The sequence below is a fragment of the Cyrtonyx montezumae genome, unplaced genomic scaffold (genome assembly GCF_038088225.1).
Source record: "Cyrtonyx montezumae isolate F1298 unplaced genomic scaffold, pur_monq_1.0 scaffold_7, whole genome shotgun sequence".
In the NCBI taxonomy this organism is placed as follows: Eukaryota; Metazoa; Chordata; class Aves; order Galliformes; family Odontophoridae; genus Cyrtonyx; species Cyrtonyx montezumae.
The window spans coordinates 6,012,549-6,036,376 of record NW_027072078.1 but is presented as its reverse complement, the minus strand read 5'-3'; the positions used below and the strand labels follow the sequence as shown (position 1 = coordinate 6,036,376).

The 23,828-nt window shown below is 37.9% G+C and overlaps 1 protein-coding gene across 1 annotated transcript in view; it reads right to left on the bottom strand.

Annotated features, from left to right (window-relative positions):
* The window catches only part of ITGAV (integrin subunit alpha V), a 46,060-nt gene that overhangs the window by 21,039 nt on the left and 1,193 nt on the right, over positions 1-23,828 (bottom strand). The window contains exons 2-12 of the mRNA XM_065751147.1: positions 22,110-22,237; positions 10,533-10,624; positions 9,958-10,072; positions 8,537-8,598; positions 6,878-6,923; positions 5,228-5,353; positions 3,324-3,368; positions 3,077-3,120; positions 2,934-2,990; positions 2,247-2,299; positions 1,633-1,835 (exon numbers count right to left, since the gene is read on the bottom strand). Coding sequence (XP_065607219.1) covers positions 1,633-1,835; positions 2,247-2,299; positions 2,934-2,990; positions 3,077-3,120; positions 3,324-3,368; positions 5,228-5,353; positions 6,878-6,923; positions 8,537-8,598; positions 9,958-10,072; positions 10,533-10,624; positions 22,110-22,237 — 971 coding nt within the window. The remainder of the gene's footprint in view (positions 1-1,632; positions 1,836-2,246; positions 2,300-2,933; positions 2,991-3,076; positions 3,121-3,323; positions 3,369-5,227; positions 5,354-6,877; positions 6,924-8,536; positions 8,599-9,957; positions 10,073-10,532; positions 10,625-22,109; positions 22,238-23,828) is intronic.

The following is a 23,828-nucleotide window of genomic DNA, read 5'->3' as shown; positions in this document are numbered from 1 at the left end:
GGTTCAAAGACTTGCTTAACATGCAAGTGTTTAAATACTTAACAAGAAACGGAGAGAGTAATTACATGATTCCCCTTTCTCTTAATTTTGAAAATGTTTCGTAGAGAAAGAACACTCAAAAATTTACCATTTTGTATTTTAACTCATCTTTACAAACTTTACACAAACAATAGAAATTCCAATCTTGAACCATACTGTGATGAAAAGCATTTTAATTAGCACTCTCAAAATGAATCAGAGCAATAAATAAATAAATAGATAAATCAGATCTAATAATGGCATAATAATTACACTTAGAACATAGAAAATTTTGCTACGGTTTTCTCACCTATTCGTATTTCAGTCTGAAATACGAGGGAATGAACACACTGTCTGGATCATCTAATCAAGTGAACAGGATTTTGGCTCAGAGCTGTAACATTTCCAGTATCTTCTGTGAATAGGTGCAGTGATGCTGCACCATCACACTAATTCTATATACTACCAGTGACTACATATTAAATGACAAAACATCTTGAGCTACCATAGATGTGGTACCTACCTGGCACATTGTAAAAAAAGACTCTGAAGTTAACACACTCATAGCTCGCCTAAAACCAAATTTTATCCATTAATGGCTAAGGTTATTATCCACTTGATATCATTTAATAGATAAAATCACTGGAATGGATTATACACCTTTGTGTATTTCACTCACCTGCATTTCTTACAAAGTTTCCAAGTACACTTTACAGATAGAATGAGACATTTCCAAGATAACAAAAGAAAAGTGAGGATTAAGAAAAAATTCCAGTGATGTTATTAAAATAAAATAAAAAGGTAGAGCTACCAGGGAATTAAAATATTAGCCCAGTGTACTTTTAGGTCTTTGAGAAAATACTTGCATAGTCAAAACGTAAAATGATAAAGCATGGACATCTATTTTGAAACGTGTTCTCCCTAGCAGTCCTTAAAGACCCAGAATTATGTGATTATTGGCTGTTTGTTTGTTGCCCATTTCCAAGTGAAAGTTACAAGAAGCACTGCCCAAGGGCTTGTGATTCCACACTTCTGGTTGCATCAGTTCTCATCCAAATACTTGCTCAGGAAACCCAGCTCTTGGTACAGTTGGCTGTAGCTGTCAAAAAACATTTTTCAGTAGACTTGTAAATTTCAAAATAATATATATATTTTAAATCAAGACTTTTCTCAGAAAAGTCTTTTCCATTAAAATATTTTTAACCAACTCTTGGAAACAAATCTGCCGGTCATCTTTGTGTTTCTGGAGAGGAAGGTTGCCTTTAAACAATGGAAACAGGGAAATTGCATTGAGGATGTCCTAAAAATCACAGTTGTGAGTAAGATACTTAATCAAAATTTCTACTGTACTTATCACCTAGAAAGAAATACACTGCCAGTGTAACAACTAAATCCATGCTGTAGTTTAAATGGTATAGTCTCTGCTCGATGCATACATGTAACTCCTGTTAGCATTCTTGGGAGTAGCATACAAGCATCGAAAGGAGTCTAGACCTTAGTGTCCAACATTCACTCATGATTAGAATACGTAACAGTTGTCTGCAGAATCCAAACTTGACGTTGTGTACATTTAATCTATAAACTAAAAATTCTGGTAAAAAAATGATGTCCTACCATTAAAACCATCCTGATCTAGATCACCCAGAGGTGCAATAGCACTGCCAAATCTTGCAAATATCTCAAAACCATTCAGCTTTGCGATCTGAAACCCTCCAGATGCTCTTTGAAGACAAACGGAAATTTGGCCGACCTCCTGAAGTTTCCCATCAGAACCTCGATCCATAAAAAGAGGGGCTCCAATAAACAAATCTGTGTAACTGGACCAAAGAAGAAAAAGGTTCTTTTAATAATAGCATGAAAAACTAGTTTCATTCTCTCGAGTATCCATTAGCAGGAATAATTCAGCACTCAAGCCTTTGTTAATATGAAAGTTTCCAGTATTTGAACGGCAACAGAATGCAAATATTTATGGCAAAGAAAGCCATATAAATAATATAACAATTTAATGCATTTAACACTTGTGAATACACACGTATTTTTGTGACATTATAAAAACAAATCTGCTCTTGATAAAATGTTGGAGTCTAGTGAACAAGTCTATTGTACAGATACATGTTAAAACAAAATGCATATTTATAGGTTTTTTTGTTTTTTTTTTAATAAAAACCTTTTTTTGTCTTTTCAGAAACACTTTGGGTGAAAGGGGGGAAATGAAGGAGCCTACTTACTTGTCCCCATTGATATCTGTGGCAGCCACTGAATAGCCAAAATAGGCAGCCATCTGGAAAACAGAATTAGAAACAAATTTCCGAGTTGTAATGATGCAAACACACAAGGGAATTTGTGCAAAGCTTTTCAGAAGTGATATTACGGAGATGATGACACAAATTAAAAATGAAAAGTTTTTTCTGCAGTATGCCTTAGTTACTCCGTTAGAAGGCAAACCTATCAGTTACCTTGCCCATTCTGCCTTTCATGATCCAGTACTCCTTCCCACTTATCAAAGTACGCAGCATTTGCTCCATCCAAATGAGTCTGTTTTTTTAAGCACTGTTAAGTGTCTAAGAATCACAGAATCATTAAGTTTGGAAAAGACCAAGATCTAGTCCAACAATCAGCTCATCACCACCCACCTACTAAAAACTATGTCCCTAAGTGCCACATCAACCCTTTTCTTGAAAAACTCTTGAGACAGTGACTCCACCACTTCACAGGACAGCCTGTTCCATAAAACAAGTAGTAGTAACATAAAACAGGAACATTCAGAACTTTGGATTTTTACAGACATGATAAACATTTTTTGGTACTTGATAATAGGGAAATTTTACATAATCCAGTACCCTAAAATGTTTCTCAACATATCATTTTAAATTAAAAATAGCCTCCTTGTCATCTACCAAACTGAAGGAACATACCTGCTCTCCAGTGAAGTTGTACATGGAAGACATGTTTTTCCCATTGTAGATAGACACCTGCACATGAGCAAATACACATTATGGCAAACCAACAATTTTAATCTTTTCATTTATTATGAAGTTAACTGTTTCAAATTTCCTACCATGCCTAGAGTTCTTGCTGCTCTGGGGACTCCTGATACGAAGTCTGAAATACAAAACAAGACACACGTATACAACATTCAGTTTCCAAAGCAGAATGCCTTTGACTCAACAGGGTAGGCAGATCATTCCTAGTGCTTTATACATTTTCCTTTGCACTTAATCATTTCTGCATTGTTCTACACCACTTATTCAAAAGTCTTGCCCACTATATTACCATGATTTTTTTTACTGGAACAAGAATCTTACCTTCTATGCCATCACCACTGAAGTCTCCAACAGCCACAGAATAACCTGATTAAGAGACAAAATTATTAAATAATTTGAGGAACCTTTTTAAGCCTTTCACTTGTCTAAAATCCTCACAAGTCTTGGTCCACAACCTTCTTGCTTCGCCTTAAAATACAATGAAATAATTCTTTTGTCTCTGAGTAGATCAGTTGATGAACAGCTAACACAAGTAGATTAATTAATCAGCTTCCTTGTAAATACAGTGAATCGACAAATTCGCTGGGTGGATTTAACAAACTTGGTATACCAGGTGTTTTATGATCAGAAGTGTGTTTCAGACAGACTCCAAGATGGTTCAGAACAAAAATCTTTCAGTTTCATTTTTCACCAACTCAAAAGAACAAACTACCAAAATCAACAACAACAAAAAACCCAACATCTTAAATCCCATCATAATCATAGTTCTGCTAAAATTGAAACCCCAAAAGAATTTACAAAAAGACTACTTTATATCTGTGAAGCTCAGCAAGTATTTGCTAGTAACCTTGTCAAAAGTTAATTTGTAAAACAGTATCAATTTTGGATTCTGCAAATAAAGCTTTACTTTGTGTGGAAAAGAATAAAAACTGACAGCAGTTTAGAATAGTACCTGTAAAAAGGACAGAACTTTGAGCAAGGGTATTTTGGCCCTTTAGGCAAAGACTTGAGCCAAATGACTACGCAAAGAACCTCGAGAGACTTGAAATATCACTCTGATTATCACAAAGCTTCTGTTTGAATGTCATGTTCTTTCCTCTCCACCTACCACACACACCACTGAGATGCTAGTTCGGTTCAGATTGAGAGAAAACATACAAGCCATGTTACTCACTGAAAAACAGCACATTTCAAAACACTGATTACCTCTGCAGGAGTTAATTTAGTAACAGGTTATCTAGAGATGAGATGAACAACTTGCCTTTTGCAAGTGGAAATTGCAAGATGACCCACCAATCTACATACATTCATGCAGATTTTCATTATAAGCATAATGAAGTTTTCTACATTTAGATACCCTTCCTACTTTCTGTCTGGAATGTAAAAGCGTAGTGACTTCTGCACGCAGATACAAGAACAAAAATTTTACTTTCTTTCTCTCTGCAAATGTATTAAGAATGTAAACATTTACAGAGATCTTTTGAAGGAATTAGAAAAAGATGGGGGCTTGCTCATCGCTAAACTCATACCGTCTGCAGTAACAGGCAATATTTAATAGAAAGCTCAAAGCAGTTCAAAATTATTGAGCAAAAAAAATGCATGAATCCTGAACTCTGTGGTTTTCCACATGGTTAGTCTTATTCTTGAAAATCTTAATCTACATACCTTAAATTATTATCACATGAAATCACATTCAAGGAAGATGAGCATTTCAAAATTATCTGGGAACTTTAGAATCCTGGGAGACATCCACATTCACCATTACTATTTTTGTGAGCCCAGTTAGACACAGTTAAAGCCAAATGATAATTTCATACTTGTCAAAGGCAATGTTTTCATTAGCTTCCTTTCCAAACGTGATTCTTACCCGTTTTTGATTTGGTATGTTATTTAGAGCCAACTGCTTTTCTAAAATAAATAGCTACGTGAGCAACTTCTTATGTAAAGACTGAACCTGATAAGTTATACTAGGCCTAAATTAGCACCAAAACATATGGAAATAGTCCTGTTTATTATGTCATCAGCTGGTTTTTAAGTCAAGTTTTTGATAAGGTAACTAAGCTTCTTTCCTATATGAATTATGGAATTTTCAGCTCTTTTTTGATCTGCTAAATGTTAAATTAATAGGAGCGTGATTTAAACTTGAATATGAAGGATATGAATAGCACAAGAGGTTTTGTGTTTGTTAAGTACAACAAGGCTTACTTGCCTTTTAATCTACTCACCCAAATAGCTGTCATCAAAAGCAGCACTAGCAGGTCTGGTTGCTAACTGGTCATCATATCTTGTACTGTAGACTTTGGAGTCATATTTAGCCACAATCTCCGTCACTCGATCAGAAATAAGCTGGCCTAAAGAAAAAGAAAACAGCTTAAAGCACATGTGCACACATCCAATAAACAATACAGATCTGTGGGATGCTTGCCTATGAAGCACAACTCTTCCACAATACTAATCAGAAAACAGCCAATAGCAACAGCTCCAGAAGGGATAAAAATGGAAATCTGTATCTTACTTCAGCAAATATTTATGCACATATTTAATCGAAAGCTCATGATCTCACTGAAAATAGAAGCCATTCCTATACGTAAGGCAGGACTTGAATGGGACCACTCAGTTAGGTAGAAGTAAACATATGCTTGTGCTAATTCAGAATTGAGTCATCCTCTCTTGTCTAAACTCCACAATATGTGAGCTTACTGTGGCAGTAAACAAGCTATTGACAAGCTTGTGCTTCACGGCGTTCTTCTTGTTCTCATTTCTATAACCACTAGATGGTGACTTCATCACATTCCTTTCTTTGAGTTTAAAATTGCATTATATGGCAAAACTTTTTTTTCAGATAAACTCAGACTTCACATACATATTCCCCAGATGTGTATACAGTATAGGGACAATTACTCTTCTCAAATCTCAGAATGTGGAATAAAGAACTGGGGTGAAAAATATAGTTCTTAGAAGTATGCTACTGCTATTTCCTATTCAAAGCTGAGATTTTTCTTTGGTAATAACAGAAGAGAGTAAGTAGTTTTAGCAGATGAATTGGCAACTTCGTAAGAAAGGAATAAAAAGAATATAGGAACACAATCCATATTGTATTCTGTCTGCAGGTAAAATCCAATCACTTCATTTTGTTCAGTTTTAAACAGAGAACTAGAAACAAGCCTCCCACCATGCAGGTAGATACAGGCAGACTGGCACTACAAAGAAAATCTTGAATAAATGTTGGTATTTACACTATATTAAAGGCAACAGATGCTGACAATTCTGTCCTCGTTGTAACAGCCTTCTTCTAAACTGAGGGCTGTAGGTAAACACTGCTTGATCCTACAAATAAGCACTCACTGAAGCCCACGTGAACTAAATATATAGGGGGTGTTCTGTGGAAACAGAACAGCGCAGTTAAGAGTTACGACTTGCACTGCATCACAAACAGATCAGTGCAAATAAATGCAATACATCTTAGCCTTCAAAGGAAAACAATGATACTTCTTTTTAGAGTATATTTCTCATGGAAAACGCTCGCTTGATATGTGTGTGAGAAAATATAAAATCGCTAAGTTTTGAAAAATAGCATAAAGAAAACATCATTCTGGTACAGACACAGTTTACGTGTTCCCAGGAAAATGCATTTAAAGTTATCACAGAGCTATTTAAAAGACACAATACATCTATTCAATTATTAGTTCAGCTTTAATCTGTTGCCTTGATAACTCAGGAAATATTCTAAATGATTACAGAAAACTATTTCTGTTAGCTTCCTTAGTGACAAATATTTTGACAACAGTTGCAGGATTGTAGATACAAAGGAATAAAAAGATGCAGAGAAAGTTAAAGAGGTCATACTATTCTGTAACTTAAACAATGTATCTTACCTTGCCAGTAAAAACTGCCAGGCCCTCCAAGCAGGACTCTGTCTCCCTTGGTTAAAAAGAAAAAAAAAAAAAAAAAAAAGAAAAAAAAGGGGGGGGGAAATCTTCAAATTAATCATTTCTAAAGACCAAGAGAACATGTCCTGTATTCATGGGAATCAAGTAACCTCATGCAAATAAATTGCTGTAGCTTCACTGGCACCTTCCCCCCACACACACACATTACATTTTTGAAGGAATTATTGATTAGTGCTAATTAAAAATGAACATATTGTACAATACTAAGACAAAACACAATATTACATCAGTGTCTTGATCCTCTATATCACTCATCTAAAATTACCAGCATAATTTTGCTTTTATTTTAGTAGAGCTTTATATTTAGTCAAGGCAACAGGAATACATTTAGGAGAGAACATAAAGATTGCAGCATAAGGATTTTGGCCACTATACAAAACTAGATTCATCTTCTGCCCCTCTTCTTTATACAACTTACAGTTATAAAAGTTTAATTCAGAAAAGCTATGATGTAATTCCCTACTCCATATTCCTTGGTAGAACTGCAATCCACAAACCATTTTATGCAACTTGAACCACATTCACTACCCCATTGCTGGGAATTTGCTCCATAAGTACTTTACTCAATCAGGCCATTGGCTTTGCTACATAACTAAGCTCCTTAACCTCATTTTAATCTAAAAACTCACATATTAACCTCCTAGAAAAAAAACAGGTCGGGGCTTTGGATATACCAGTCTTGCCAGCTCAGCTAGAGAAGTGGACTGGACCCCAGCATTTGTTTTAACAAGGGCTAGAATCTGCACAGTAGTCCTGAAGGGCACAGGCAAAATAACTCAAACACTTCTAGGCCAATATTGCTCTTTCCACAATCTGTGGAGGAAAAACAAGGTTGTCCTCAGGCAAAGAATGAAAGGATATTATGCAATTATAAGGTCTGAAAAACCCAAAAGATTGCCTCATCACAAATAGGTCTTTACATGCCCAGAAAATGATAAACAATTTAACTGATTAAAAAATGGTAATAAAAAAATCTGCAGTTAGTTCTCAGATTCATGCACAGTTTTACTGTGTAAAGTTACTGTGAATTAAAATATAGGTATATAAAACGGAAGGAGAACATACCATAGAAAAAGATATATGAAAGACAGCAAAAAAGGAAGTCTATTTCTCTTAGCCACCAAGGAGAACAAAGCTCCATTCACACGAACACTGTTTACCAGTTCCCTTCAGCAGTAAGTTACTTATCCTCAACAAGTAACATTAGCCATGCACTAGTCCTTTCAGAAAAGGTGTCTAAAGAAACCTGAACACAGCAGTTTATTTTACCTGGTACTAACTGCAGCAGGGCTTTATGGCATGAGGCTGGAAAACTGGATTATTTATTTCTGACACAACTCTTAGAGGAGGTGAATACACTAATGAGAAGGCATAGGGAGAAATTAATTTATATTACTGGCATGGTTTGAAGTGATTGTTCTTAGTTTACAAGGAGCTTAGTGTTTTCTTTTTCTCTCCTGTCTGACAGGAATGGTGGTTTACATGTAGTTTCATAATGTCTGTGCTTGTACATGGTCTGTGTCAGGGTGGTTGCTAAATTGGAACAGTCTGCTGACTAACAGGAGCTAAGTAACAATCACATACCTTTGTAAAGTCAATACTAAATCCACCTTGACAAAATCCTTGCCCATCTGCATCAATAGTGGCTAAAGAATAGATACAAAAGAAGAAAAGAAAAATAAAAGATAAATATTATCAGTAGTAGATCAGGTTGTTTTGTGGATCCTTTCTAATGCATCTTCCTAGGTAACTTTGTACTCCTGACTTTGAAACTTGAAAACTTCTTTCTCCTAAATTAGTATTTTCTCCTTATAAACAACTCACAGTCAAATACTGTAAAAATACCTTCAGGGCTGTCCTAACATATATTCTAACCTTAACGTACATTCCAGCCTTTTGCAGTCAAAGTAATAGCAACTCCATATTCCTTTTGGATTTAATCTTATCAGGAAAAAAAAAATCCTAGATTTATTCAAGAAATCATGGAAAATATGGAATAAATTTTGCTTTTCTTATGAAAAAAAAATATCTGAAACGTAAATAACCATATCATATTTGAAGTATTGCTTTAAAAAAAAAAAACATACCTGGCTGATAAAAGCCCCACTTACTGAGACTCATCTATGACTGGCTTAATCTTACAATTACATAACTACAGAACAGAAGTACAGAGACATACTTATCTAGGTGTGAGACTAACTCATGTACATACATTCTTATTTTATCTCTTTTTGCGTTGGATCACAGTGGATTGCAATCCTGCTGTTCACTAGTGACTTGAAAAAAAAATAAACAAAACTTTAAAAAAAGTGTTCAACCTTTAGACTTGCATATGAGAAAAAAAGAAAAAGAGGGTTATAAGTTTTGAACAGTATATCAGCTCAACTACATGGTAAGGATGCAAAGCATTTGTAAAGTAAGACTCAGCATCCAACAAAGAACATAATTAAAGCTACGTGTCATTATGTATGTACATGTTAATGGAAATCAGAAGTTTCCTTTGCAAAATCTTGTGCAAATGAGCTTTTCCTATAAGCTATACGAGTAATTAAGCTTCAGAAATGCTAGAGTTGGTCTTCAAATGCTACGTGTATTGTTCTAATGTTGTGCTACTCAGACAGCTGTGAAGAACATAAACTAAAATATTATAATTTCTGCTTACTGCACTTGCTACCGAGGAACATTCACATCTCAAGAGAGGAAAAAAGGGCTTAGTTTCAAAGCGAGTGCCATTACTACTGAAGTGGTCAATAAAAACTCTGGCATCTTCAAGTTCCAGTCATATTTGGATCCAAGATTTTCCTCTGGCTTACAGTAGAGAAAATAATGTCTGGACCCTGACCATCAGTTGAAGGAGATTCCAGATGTTTGAATCTAGCTTAGTTTATTTCAAATTGCTATAATGGTGTACACGAAAGGGGGAAATACCTGTAAAACCTCTTGCTTCACTTAGGCACAGAATGTAACAAGAAAAACACAAGCACAACAAACTGCTCTACACTTACTCGACCTGCAGGGTGCATATTCCACAGATTTAGATCCAGTAAGCAGGTAACAAGTCCCCACAGGCTCTCGCTCTTGTTTTGTTTCAGTTCTCCAGTGATACAAAGGGGCACAAGCCTAAGGAAGAAGACACAGCAGTGAGAAAAACTCCTCTTCAAAACACTGGGAGGTACAGACTGAGAAGACTAATACCACGGAATTGCAATTTTCTATGGAATAGAAACCGAAGACCTTTTGACAGATCCGCCGTGGATTACTGGAGATTTAATTTGGGCAGTAATATCTGTATTTTTATAAATAGCTGTCTTACAGCAAAGAATTTTAGAAAGAATATTTCGGTAAAACTGTATTTGTAAGGAGTTCTTAAAGAATTAAAAACACATTTTAACTTCAGAAAACGAATTCTACTACTTTTCTCAAAACCAGATAAAATTGCTACAGCTTTTATTTGTGCCCAGTTTAAAATTCCAAAAAAAAGACAAATCAAAAGGATCAGTGAAGTTACTGAGATCTTTCCATATCTTCTCTACTACAACATAGCATGGACTGAAGCATCTGAAAAGCAACAAAATCTTACCAAAATTTTATCATTTTTGGATCTCACAGAGGCTCCAAACCACTGATGAGACTTAAATTCCAGTGGATCATCAGGAGCAAAATCTCTGTTGCCTACAAAGAAAAAGAGAGAGAAGCATGATTTCAGGAGAAACTTCAAGTAAAAATTTAAAACTTAAAGTCATTGGATTTGACTCACCAAGAAAAAAGCAGAAATCAGTAACACTGGAGGACATCACCCTTTCAGTGAAATAAGCTTTAGAAGTCATTTACTAATATTTATTTCTACATTCCAGGCAAAATGTAGCTATTTTTAGTGTTGCAAGTGCACATAATTTACAGCATCTTTGACAAGAACACAGTAAATATCTCATACTTAAGATACTTGATTTTCAAGTCAAATTACAGCACTGGTCAAGAAACAGTGCCAAAGCTAAGTTAAGAATATGCTCCTAGAAGAAATACTACCCTGATGAAGTTACGTGAATTTTGCACCATTGGCTGGAGTCAGGACAGAAATTCATCTACTACTCTGTCAATTGTTAACATTTCTATTCTGAATGACTGCCACGCACAAAGCACGGCAACCTGCATTCTTACAAGTCACGACGACAGACAGCAACAGAAATAGTAATGAGTTTGCTCATACAGAGGGAGAATTTCAGTTTGCACTGTTCAATGATGAAGTTTGGTAGAAGCAACTTAATGAGTGGTATTTTGTGTCGTTCTGAATATTGAATGTCTTTAAAACATTTCATATTTCTTTTGTGCTTTCAATGAAAAATTAGAAACCTTGCCAGCCTCGTGAGAAAATGAATAAAACACTGTGAATTATTGTTATACTTAAAAATGTTGCCTAAATTGCTGCTTTGCAGTGCCTAAAATCAAAGAGTCATAGAGTTCACCAGCCCTTACATCACTTCCACAGACTGGAGGGAAACCCCAAACCCAACCTTGTTATGAATCAGCAGTTCTAGTGCTTGAGACCTGTGACCACTTGAATCACAATTTCCTTGCAAGCCAGACACCTCAGAAAGCACGCATTGTCTCGAGAGAGTGTGTCACTTCCACTAGGAAAATCCCATGAGAAGTACAGCACAAGCAATTCTTAGCTTCAGTCAGCCTAAACAAGCAAGGACCTGGACTACCTGCATTTTGCTCTAATATCAGTACTATGCAGAAATCAAGACCAAGTGCATAACGTTACAGAGAACTATTCAGTTCTGGGTTGTTCTTGTTTTTTTGTTTGTTTGTTTTTGTTTTCTTCCTAATTGCCAAGGTAATAAAGGAAGGAAAATAACAGAATAGGAAGAGAAAAGGAAACGGAAAAGTAAAAAACACTTCCTTCTGTCACTCCCTCCTTCACTTTCTTACTGAATCGGTGCTCTAGACATGGAGGGCCTGATGATTAAGCATACCTGCACAAATTTATGTACACTGCATACTATCATGCTTTGCTCTAACAGAAACCATAGTTTGAAGGTCTGCATGTCACCTCCTCACAGAAGACTGCACAAAATATTTTCCATTAGGAAACGTCTTGAGCACACAAAGAATGTCCCTGTTTTGCTGTATCTTTCCCCCTCCTCACCTTTAATTGCCTTTAACTCGTGAAAAACATGGGCAGTTTTGGTAAAGGATGCAGTTGCATGACTGGGACAATTTCAGATGCAGCTGTCCCCAGAAGGAGCAGAAGTTCCCATGTGATGCTGTCCTTACGTTCCTGCTGCCAACCTTTGTCATAGCCCTACTCCCTTCCACTCACATATTCAGAAGGAACACTAAGAATAACTATGAATAAAAAATAAAAATAAAAAGCAGCTAGATCAGGGCCCGACTCTCCTAACTGCATGGGGAGGGAGGCAGTGCTGACCTCTTGGGGAGAAGGCAGGGATACAGAATTAGGGCTGGGATCTAAGCCCTTTCTGGCAGTGTTATGGGTTTAAACTTGGTTTATTCTCATTCTAACACCACACCCAAGGTTTCACAGCCTAAAGACAGATTTGGCTTCTACTCTCTGTTTATCCAGCTACTCTACAATACAAAGCCACCTCTCAGTTTTACTTGCCAAACAAAGCAGTATGCTTTAAAGAATATAAATCTTGTTGGGAATAGTTACTGAGAGGTGTCTTACGTCTTTGTCTGTTCTTGGATATTTATCTATGACTATAATGGAAGGTAGTGTAACAGTTTTATACTGTAAAGCAGAATCTTATCTGAAATCTTATAAAAACGTGAAGGATATAGAGACTTCCAATGTAAGCTTCAAGCACTGGACAGTAAGTAGAAATAATGACCTTGTCAGAATAGCAGGTAAGCAGCCATAGGGTGTTATCAACAACCTGATTTTATCATAGGCATTAAGGAAATTATTTCCCTCAAGTTTCAGTTGAACGCACCAGCTAAGACAGAATGAGGTGATAAAAAAAAGACAGATTATCGCTTCGTGGTGCCATCCATCACCATCCATCCATAGTGATCACACTGCAGAAGAAGGGAAGCAGTTGTTCACCCAGTACACGCTTTCAAAACAGCAGCTCTCTGCCCTTTCCCATTGTATTCCTGAGCTGCAGAGGCTCCAGTGCTGCCTGCATCAAGGGAGAGGCAATATCCAGGATGGCAGCTATAAACACTACTTCCTCCTCAGGCTTTCAAGGGACAACATTATTTTTTTCTACAGTATTGGAAAAGTTGCAATTCTGTTGTACATTAAACATAATACTAGAATACTGTCTTCACTCTGATAGGTAAACAACAAGGTGTTCAGATATAATCAGAAGCTGGCACGACCCCAAGTTAATTATGTTTCAAGTGTCATGACTTGAGAAGCCATCATCATGAGCTCTGAAGTCTAAAGAAAAAAATGGGAATTCATATACTTAGAAAACAAACCCCACACAGAGTAAAAACTGCTCCATTAGACAACTTCGCTAATGTCAGTGCCCGTGCCCACAAGATAAAACATCTCCAAGGTTAAAGTGCCTCAGAGCGAGTTTATCCTGTATTCATTGCTTCACTAGAAGGTGTTCTTTTGAAAAGGGGGCTGCTATTAAGCTAGGGACTGGCTGTGACACAGCCAGGTTTGTTAGAACACAAAACACTACATCATGTGAAAAGTACTTTGGAGGCGTGGACTTTTTGCATAAATAGTAAATATTATAATGCAGGCTTACTCTTAACTCTTACATTAATGAAGAAAAGTTACTTCCATTTGCCCACCCACCTCCCTTCAAAGTTTCCCATAGCAAGAAAAGATACAGAGAAATAGGTCATGATCATTTCCCCCAGCTCCCAGAAAAACACCAAGTCTATGAGGAAATCTGGAAAACACCTTGCCATCAAAAATTCCCGTGCTTTAAATGAGAAATCATTTGGGTTTCCATTCTTGACTGGGAAAAACAAACATCAAGAACACGTGAGCCTTTACTGGAGCAAATGAGAGTTAAATAAGCTATATTAGCTTTACTGTGAAGCAAATTGACATTGTGACTGACATTGATGTTTGTATTTTTGTGGAAATTAAGAGTCTGGGTTCATTACTGCTTTATCATTGCATAACTTTTCAGTGTGGAGGAGAGAGGGGAAAGGTGGAGGAGTAAAAAAACCTCCCCCTCTTTTTGGTAAAAAGAGTAGCTACTTTAAACAAAGCAAACTAGTACAGATAGGAGTTAAACAAAGAGGGATTTATAAATCCAAGCCAGCGTTTTGATCTAACATAGCATAGTTGCCTTTACTGCTGTGACAGTTGACATAGCCACTGATGTTTTCCTTCTATGTCTAATTTCCTCTGGAGTGTCTGAAGAATATCTTACGCGTGGTTTTGCACCAGTGCTATACTACGTAAACAGGCATTCAAGCAAATATGCCCAACTGATAAGATTCTGACTAATTTTTTTGTTTTGGTTTGGCTTTCTGAGAATTGAGAGTTCTTCTACAAATACTATTTTTCAGATTAAAATAAAGCCATCCCAAGGCCTTCCCCTTGATAGCTCATTAATTCCAGGATTATGTCATTTGACTGCAGGGTTATATCTGAGAAGACAACTTATGCTGTGGTTTTTCCCTTTGCTCCTTTGCATTGTAGTAGACATCATATGATGATTTCACATAACTTTTTCATTATGGAAAAAAGGCTGACATGGCAAGCCAACAGTGCTTTGTCTCGCAACGTTCTTCCCAGGAGGGCTGATGGGTTGTCAAGGTCAGAACAACTCCACACGTTGGTGCTCCTGGACCAGAGTAGCATGATCACTAAAGTACATAAGATTTAAAATTGTAAACTTCATTACATAGAATTAAAATCTGTGAAAACCAGTGTGGAGGAACGCTAATTAGAAATAGTAGTGAAAGGAAAAAAAAGTCAAAGTCACTTTTCAAATAAAAATAAAAAGATGGAAAGCTTTTTCAATGCTGATTTTCTTTTGGCTAACAGCTTTGAGGAGCTGCTGCCTTTTTTCAATACAAATGTTATCAGTTATAGAAGTAAAGATATTACTACAGAATGACAGAAGCTGTCTCTAACTTGTAGCCTGTCTGGTTTTCATATGGTAATGAGAAAACTGCACTCAACCATTTACTCCTGCTCTTGAGTGCCAGACTGAACTGAGACAACCATGAGACTAGAGGCAGCGAACTGAAGAAGCCTGGCTCAGTATCAGCATGCTATAAACACTTAGGAAGCTGTAAATTATAAATAGCCACCCAATTCACCATATTTATGTCAAAGTAAAACTCTCTGTAACGAAGCCAAAGTAAATGATGTTGCCAGGTCAAGGTAAAGGGAAACACAATGCAGCTAGCCAGAAGAAAAACAACCTTATAATATATACCAGAGCTCTACTTTCATAAGCAAGAATTTGACACAGTAGAAAGCTAACTATCTGACATCTAAAACCTCAAAGATTTCAACCTTAGAGGCAAGAAGGAGCAAGTCCAAGTTTACCTTCACCTGAAAGTCCCGGTGCTGTGAGGCAGCTGTTGACTCACCATGGCTTAGCAACACTGCTTTGATACTTGCTCAGGATACAGAGGAACACAGAGATTCCCATTACTCCCCTTCCCTCTCCCAACCTACAAATCCCGTTTCTCTCTGGGTGGAGCTGGAACAACTGGATCTTTTCCTTTGCCTAATATAACTTCAGAGCCTTTTTTTTCCAGCTAGTCATACAGTTGGGATCCAGCTACCCTAACACAGAGCCAACAGCATTCATTCAGGAGCCTACCTAATCACAAAAGCACGAACATTTTTCCACCCTCAGCTGTAATAATAAGAGGAGGAGGTTTTATACATTCTACCTCCCTCTTTTGTATTCACAGGAGTACTCAAGGCCCAAGGCTGACTTCAGTCATCCCAGCACGTGATAAGGATAACAACTGAACTTCAATAGGACTGAGGTAATCATAGATTCAGCAAGATAAAATCAGTCCATTCTACTACAAATGAATGAATAGTTTTCACACGATTTATTGGTCTGCTGTTGATTAAATCAATAGTGCAATCCCTGCAAAAAGTGCACCTTAATCCCAGTAAACCTATCTGCTACAAATGAAAAGTATTTGCAAAGGCGTGCTATTTCCACAAAATACTGACCTGTCTCCCAGTTCTTTATTCATTCCCACTCATTCCACAGGTGGAAAGAAGTTGTTTTGAATAACTGACTCATTTGCACAGATCATCAAAACCTCAAAATGCAGGCTCATGACTCCCACGCAGGTCATAACTTCCCAACATCAGCAGATCTTACACTGTGCAATGCTACAGAATAAGGCTGCACAAGGCAGCTAAAATACCTACTTCAAACTAAATAGGTCACACATAGATACAGCTGTGCCAAACTGGTGGTTTAAGCTTCCACACAAAGACTCCTATTGTCTACAATCACCCACTTGGGAATGGACAAAAACAAAATGAAACAAACAAACAAAAAACAAACAACGCATAAGTTGGGAACATAAGGAAGAATTAGGGGAGTTTCTATTAGTATTTCCTTTTCAAAAGCTTTTGGAATTCCATCCAAAAATAATTAGGACTAAGTCATTCATCTGGAACATGCCAAAACATGGGTAGGTGTGGAGAGGAAGAACAACACAACTGTCAAAGTGGCAAAACAGTATGCAGGCAGAGGCTGCTTTAAATTATTTCTCCAAAGCAATAAGAGCACACCACACAGAACTGAAAAAACTGAAAAGGACTTGAACACCGGAGATTGTTTTGGCTTTGAGCAATCAGACATTTCTGTAAGATTCCCTAATCTTGGATTTTGAGACCTAACACGGCAATAGGGAAAGCTTTTCACCAAAAGAAGGAAAGAAAACGTAGCACTGCCTCAATCTGTTACGCCAAGCGTATCAGAAGAGCACAACAATTATCTGAGCAACCACTGCTGTCTGCACTAAAAGCAGTCTGTCCAAGAAATCTGCAACTCATTAGCAGAGAATTTCAGAGTTGTTTGATGAGCATGTTTTCCTTTGTAACAGTTCGTAGAACTGTCCGCATTCTCCATTTCATCAGATTATTCTATGTGCAGAAGCTGTTGAAACAGTCTGAACACTGCATTTTTTCATGCTGCCATAACGAGCTGCACTTTCAAGCATCCTGTTCTGGAGCCAGTACATCTCCCAGTAACAGCTCTGATTAAAAACTTAACATCATCACAAAACTATTTTGTTAATATTTTATTAAAAGCTGTGGGAGTATGGAGAAGTGCTGCTTCACCAACACAGTTCCAAATATTCTCAACTGATACAGAGATGAAACACAAAAATGGAAAGTAAAATAAAGTTATGAAGAAGACTGTTTCATTTTAGAAAACAAATACTTAGGAAACTCATTTGGTTTATATTAATTTGCTACATATTGATCACACGTGCACATTATGATTAATTCCAACTGGTTACATTGGAATATGAAGAATTCTTGTGTTTGTCAGAACAAAAATTCAGAGTGCACCCACTTTCTAAAACCCTACAACAAATAACCACAAAAAAGGGGTGGGTAGAAAGGGACCCTAAAGATTCCAGTTCCCACCCACTACAGTGAGCAGCAACACCTCCCAGCAGACCAGCATACCCAAAGCCCCACCCAAGACTGAGGGAGGGCGAAGAGATGCATCTTTTAAAACAAATGGTTTTGGACCTCTCAGAACGGATCAGTAATAGAAAAAAGAATTGCTATATCAAGTGCATTCCTTTTACACTGGACCCACAAGGAATATACTTTTTCCTGGGAAGAGCTGCTAAGTAAAAGGACAACTGAAGCCAACTGCTCAGTAAATGTTGTCAAACTTTCAAAGAGACGAACCACGTCTCCTGTCAGTTCCATAGAGAACTAGCACTAGGGCTCACAGATACTGAACTAATCAGTACTAAGAGCACTTCAGCTAAACAGAGATAAAAACAAACCAACACAAATTAAAAAACAAACAAACAAGCAGACTCACCAGATAAACACACACACACACATTTTCAGAAGCAAACTATGAGAGCAGTTCTCCTATTTTCAGTCAAGGACAAATGAAGACATTGACTTACTGAGCCCCATTAGTTTGGGTTTTTTAGCAATTTGAATGTGAAAAATATAACAGTAAGCAAAGAAAAGGATTTAATAATACTGTTTGTTAGACAACACTGTGGCAACTTTGAATTATGTGCTACCTTAGTGCTCCTACCAGATGCTCATCCTGAAGAAATACAGTCTCCAACACACTGAAACTCTGAAAGTCGACTAAGACAGAAGGAAAATAAAATCCCTATTATTTTACATAACAATTAAATTGAATTTGTGGCAAAGCTGTGGCAAATGCAGTAAGAAGTCAAGATACAGAAGAACACAATGACAAGGAACTGCAGTTTTGTGACAGTGGCATGTTTAGCTTCTGAATCAGCAAGAGAAACAGGAACAAGGCAAAAAGGTTCAGTACTTACTCAACACTTTTTAGCGAGATCTATTTCTAGCAGCAGGATAATCTGTTAAAGACACAGTCACTGCTTTATATTTCAATTTTGCAGAAGATAAACAAAATTGTACATGTGAGGAAGCTTGCCTGAGTGGCTGGTTTCCTCTTTAATTTTACTTCCAAGCATAAAAAACCTGCCTGAAATGTTTGTCCAATGATACTTGAAAGCCTTCCTAAAGGGGAAAAAAAAAGGTATTCTAACATTCTGGCTGTGTACACAAAAACACATGCAGCACAGCCATATGTACCTCAAATTTGGGGGCATGTTCTACCACACATTTGTTATGCAATTTTCACATAGTCATAACGATGTTAAATCAAAGCCAACTGATGTCAGTGCTAAAACTCTCAGAAGCCCCACAGTGAAGCATCTATACATTTGGGAAGTGTTAATGTGTGATATAAACATTTTGCCTTCCAAAGCCACCATGTATGCTAGAATGTCAAAAGCAATTAGAGTAATATGCACGCAGGCACACACACACAGCCACATGTATAGAACGTTGTCCCACCACGCAGGGGGGATCCTAGGGCACCTACAGAATGGGAGCTCCTCCTCCTTCACAACTCTATCACTGCTTTAAATGAGAAAGCATCCCATATGGGAACAGCGAAGGAAGAACTTTTTCTCTTCTGGCCAGCAGCTTAAAAATTGTAACATATATTTTAAAAAGGAATTTTATGTTACATGTTAGGGCGAAAACATAGATATATTTAAGAATATATATATGAATATATGTATATTCACTCATTTTCAGCAAGAGAGATAGGAGATTTCCATGAATGGCCTCTTCTTGTGAGGCATACAGATAGCTCCCCTAAAAGGAGGGGGGGAGTTACCATGCCCTGAAAGGAAAAAAACAAGCTAGTCGGTGGAAGTAGGGACTTTGTTAAGTATCAGCTCAATTACTTACTGCTCTCCTCCAGAGGAGCTGAGATGAGGGTGAGTGACCAGCACAGCAAGCAGAAAGCAAGCACTTGAAGAACTCCTTCAGAGATGAATACCAAACAGGCAGTACCTCCTTGCTACAGCTACATATCATGGGACAAATGCAACAGCTGTAGGAGACCAAACTGCTGTGATAATAATAGTATTTAAGCCAAAAGCAAGTGACAGAAAATGAAACCCATTTCTATTCAGGCACTGATGTGCAGCTGAGCTCAACGTGGCCTTTGTATGGATGCGGAAGAGAAAAGGAGTCACAGCTTGAGGAAAATATCCGTAAAAATAAGGAACAAATTTACAAGAAAAAGAAAATAAGGAGGAAAAAAAAAAAGAAATCCTCCCTTGCTTTACCTCTGTCATAACCTACCTGTGATAGAACCAGAAGGTCAGTGGCCATAGAAAGCCTCAGTCAGAACAAGACTGGCTCATTCCCGTGCTGCACTCATAGCATGGGGACACAGCCTCCTCTCAGGCTGCGCGTGCAATGCAGCGACTTGGCCCGGCCCAAGCCTGCTGTCTATGCCATCTGGCACAGGGGCCAGGAGGCAGGAGCAGGGCCATGCCCTCCAGAGGGCAGTTCTGATTGTGCCAGTCCTCACCCTGAGCTTGGCGGTCACAGGCAGGTGGACAGATATGCAGAGAAAGACTTACATACAAACATTCGCATTATTCATTATTTTCAAAAGGCTGTAAGCAATGAGAGAACTGTGAAGAAACCCAGCTAATTAATTACACAGAAGACGTGCCACTTTCCCTATTAGCAAAACAGCTAAATAATCTTGAAAACAGATCTGCTTTCTGTTTCCAGAGCTAAGCAATGTCTCTGCAATTACAAACCACAACACACAAATGTTGAAGGAGTGATGGATGAGCTTCAATTCACGCAGAGACTGCATTTAGCTATGTATATAAAAGCCCATTAGCACCACAGTGGTTGCATCATCAGCTGCTACTTTCCTGTGAAGAGCATCGTAAGCCTCCCCTGATTCCCTGTGCTACACGATGAGGTAGGAGCAAGCAGGAGTGGGAGACTGCAGTGTATTGGCAAAACATTTGGTCATTCTAATGTAGGGAATCAACTATTGTGTTATACACAAAGAAAAAGACGATCTATTTTGTTTCAGAGCACTGATTATTTTATTACACTGAAATACAATCGCCCTTTTCACCCAGAGAATAATCGACAAATAAATTATTTCCCACTTCACTGCCACAATGCTGGAGTGAGTTAAAACACGCCTGACACAAATCCTCTTAAAGCCACTATGACCTGCTAGTTTTACTGCTAAAACTCAAATGATTAGCACGTTCATTTCTTAAATGGTATATTATAGACAAAATGCTGTTTGTTTGCTCAGTAGCACATATCTTAGGCACAGACATCAAGCAAAGCAGCAAGGCCTTAGTATCTATTTATTGTACCTGGCATATTGATGAATCCACAGCAGTTCTCATTTTGCATCTGGAACCAAACCAAGAGACTCATCTTTCCCTGTGACATGTTCTTCAGCTATTATATTATTGGAGAATATTATCTAGAGACATCTAGATCATTCTTAGAATATAAATATATATATAAAAGTATTCTTAAGTAGTCTGAACAAAAGATTCCTGCAGACTGAAGCAGGCAGATAGTGACTTGGGCTTTATGTATATCATTACTGTATATCATCATTTGTTTGTTTGTTCTCTGTGCAAGAAATTGATAACATACTAGTTTCCAGAAACACATAAATAGATTTCAGTACTCTCCACACCAGCAGCATTCTGTGTTATACCCTGACAATGGGACTGAGTGAGAAGTCTCCTCAGCGGATCTGTACCTGATTTACAAAGGCTGAATAAAATGAATAGCCTTTGGACTGACAAATCGCAGCAGCAGAGGCTGAAATCAAGTATACCCCACCAGACTTTAAAGCGCAGGTGTTTCCCCCTCCATACCATGTGGGTCTTGCTAATGTGCTCCCAGGACACACACAGGTTTTTCCAATGGCCTAAAGCAGGCTGTGGAAAACAGGATTCAGCACGGAATGGCACAAGCAGAAAAGCACTCGCAGTGTATTCTCACGTGACCTGCCACAGCTTGTGGAAATCACGACGTGTACTAGAGCATGAAGCCTGAGTGAGACGTTTTATGTCAGCACTGCTGCTGCTCAGCTCTGATACACTTCAGAGATGGGTAAATAATGCCTCCGACCTGAGGCACCCTGAGAACTCCTATCAGGGATGTCACACACGTTATAGAACTACAACCAAGAAGAAAAGTAAGAAAAGGTGTTTTTTTTCCAAAGTTTCAAGTTTATGTTCCCAGTTTCAGATTAAGATTCTGAATACCTTCCATTCATCACCTTCTCTGCTCAGTCCTCATGCGCTATGTTTTTAACAGGCATCTAGTGTCCCTCGATGTTTACCAGGATTTAAAAGTTAAATGCTTTAAGACTGCTGGAAAGTACACAGGAGAAACATAAATAAAATAAAAGAAGCAAGTGTGCTTGATCTTGCTTTCAGCACATAACAAAGATTATAAAGTCCTCCAAGAAAGAGGAAAAACAACAACCAAGAGATAGAGAGGCCAAATCTTGACTTCTTGTCACTGCATTCAGATCAACCTCAGAAAACACCATGTGAGTGTGATCCTCTCCTGCAGCGCCCCAGGATCATTGCAGAGCCCCTTCCCCTGCAGAAAGCTGCACGTTACCTGTGGAGTCAAAGATGATGGGCTGGCAGTTCCTGTTGGAATTCCAGTTACATCGCAGCACCTGGCCCCCTTCTACCACATTGTGCTGGGAGGTGTTTGCTTTTGGAGCTCCTACCAGAAGAAATGTCCTGCAGTAAAAAGAAGAAAGAGAAGTTTCAAAACTTCAGGCACAGACACTGCTACTTTACGTGATTCTGACAGTTAACAGATTTGAATGGATAAGGCCTTTGCTTTAGGTTTAAAGCTAAAACTGCTTCAGGTGTCAGAGAAATTAATACTGCGCTTGGCTTCCTCCTTTCTGCAACCAAAGCAGGCAAACCAATTTTGGCTGAATAGACAAAAGAAGATAAAGGATGATGGATTCTGACTTGCTTGGGTTGAAATTTAAATAAGATAAAAACCTCTTATACTCTTTTCTTCCCCTTTCAAAAAAAAAATTGCATTTACAACACAGAAGAGGAAGTCACTATTTATGTAATTTAACAAAGAAGTTGTCTGGCATCATTTCTAGTTAATGTTGTACGTAAGAGTAATTCACAGAAGCTGGTCAACGTTCAGTGATGTATAACCAGAACAGCAGTGCTTCTGCACTCAGGTGGCATAAAGCAGTGAGTCAGCCCAGCACTAGCCAGCCCGCTGCTAAAAGCGATCACCAAGCACCCAAGTCACTGACAGCCACAGACATGCACGTTAAACAATGTCCACTGAAATTCATCATTGTTTGACAACAATCATTTTCTTATTAAGATGGGTCACTGTATAAATGTCTGCTTCTGTAAGTGAAGTCCACGCTGAGCGGGAACTGCTCTGGAATTGGGCTCTTGCAAGTGGTAAAATGCAGAAGCTGCAGAGTAAGAAACAGATAGAGCACAAAGGCAAACCAAACAAGGCTATTAACTTCTTCCAGGAACTCCCGCAGCTCTCAGACACACGTCTCACTGGCACTTTACTTAAGAAGTCCATTTGAAGCACAGGCAATGACATTCAGAAGAAGCAAGGATGTAGAACAAAATGCCTCCATTTATCAGGACCTGCTCTGTTGTATTGCTTTCATCTAGGTTGTTCAAGAGAGGTTTTCCACTCGCAAGCAGTGTTATCTTACATCAGATAGGGCAGCTAGTTTTGAAATGGGTGTAGCCAAATAAACTAGTTGGAAAGTAAGTCTCCTAGTAAACAGATCCACACTTGGCAGACTTGTTCTGATTGCGATGGTTATCCTCCATACTTCATTTTAGTTCAGAGCTATGTTTTTTCTTCTAATGCATCCAGGTGTAAACATATAGAACCTTGTCAAAGCTCAACTCATAGGAACACCAACAAACGAGATGATTATTTAACTCCATTTAATTCGCAGAACGTTCAGAATTTCCTGCTGAGGACCCGGTAGAAAAGCCAGGCTTCTCACAATCCACTGGTTTCCCCTAATGCCATTCACAGACTAGATCCCAAGAGAAAGTATTTGTTATGCTTTAATGGACTTAAAATGTTCTCTCTGGGCATAACAGAAAAGTCTAAAAATAAACACTGTAATGCCAAGTGAAGAAATACATAAGTTGTTATAAATACAATCTATTAAACAAGCAGTAACTTGCCTCCCTCTTCACTCTTACTTCAGTAGTTTTGAGAAGCTCTCCAAACTAAATATTTGCTTTGAAAAATAAGTCACACTCCTTCAACCTTTCCTTGCGATGAGACATATCAGCACGACCACCACTGATG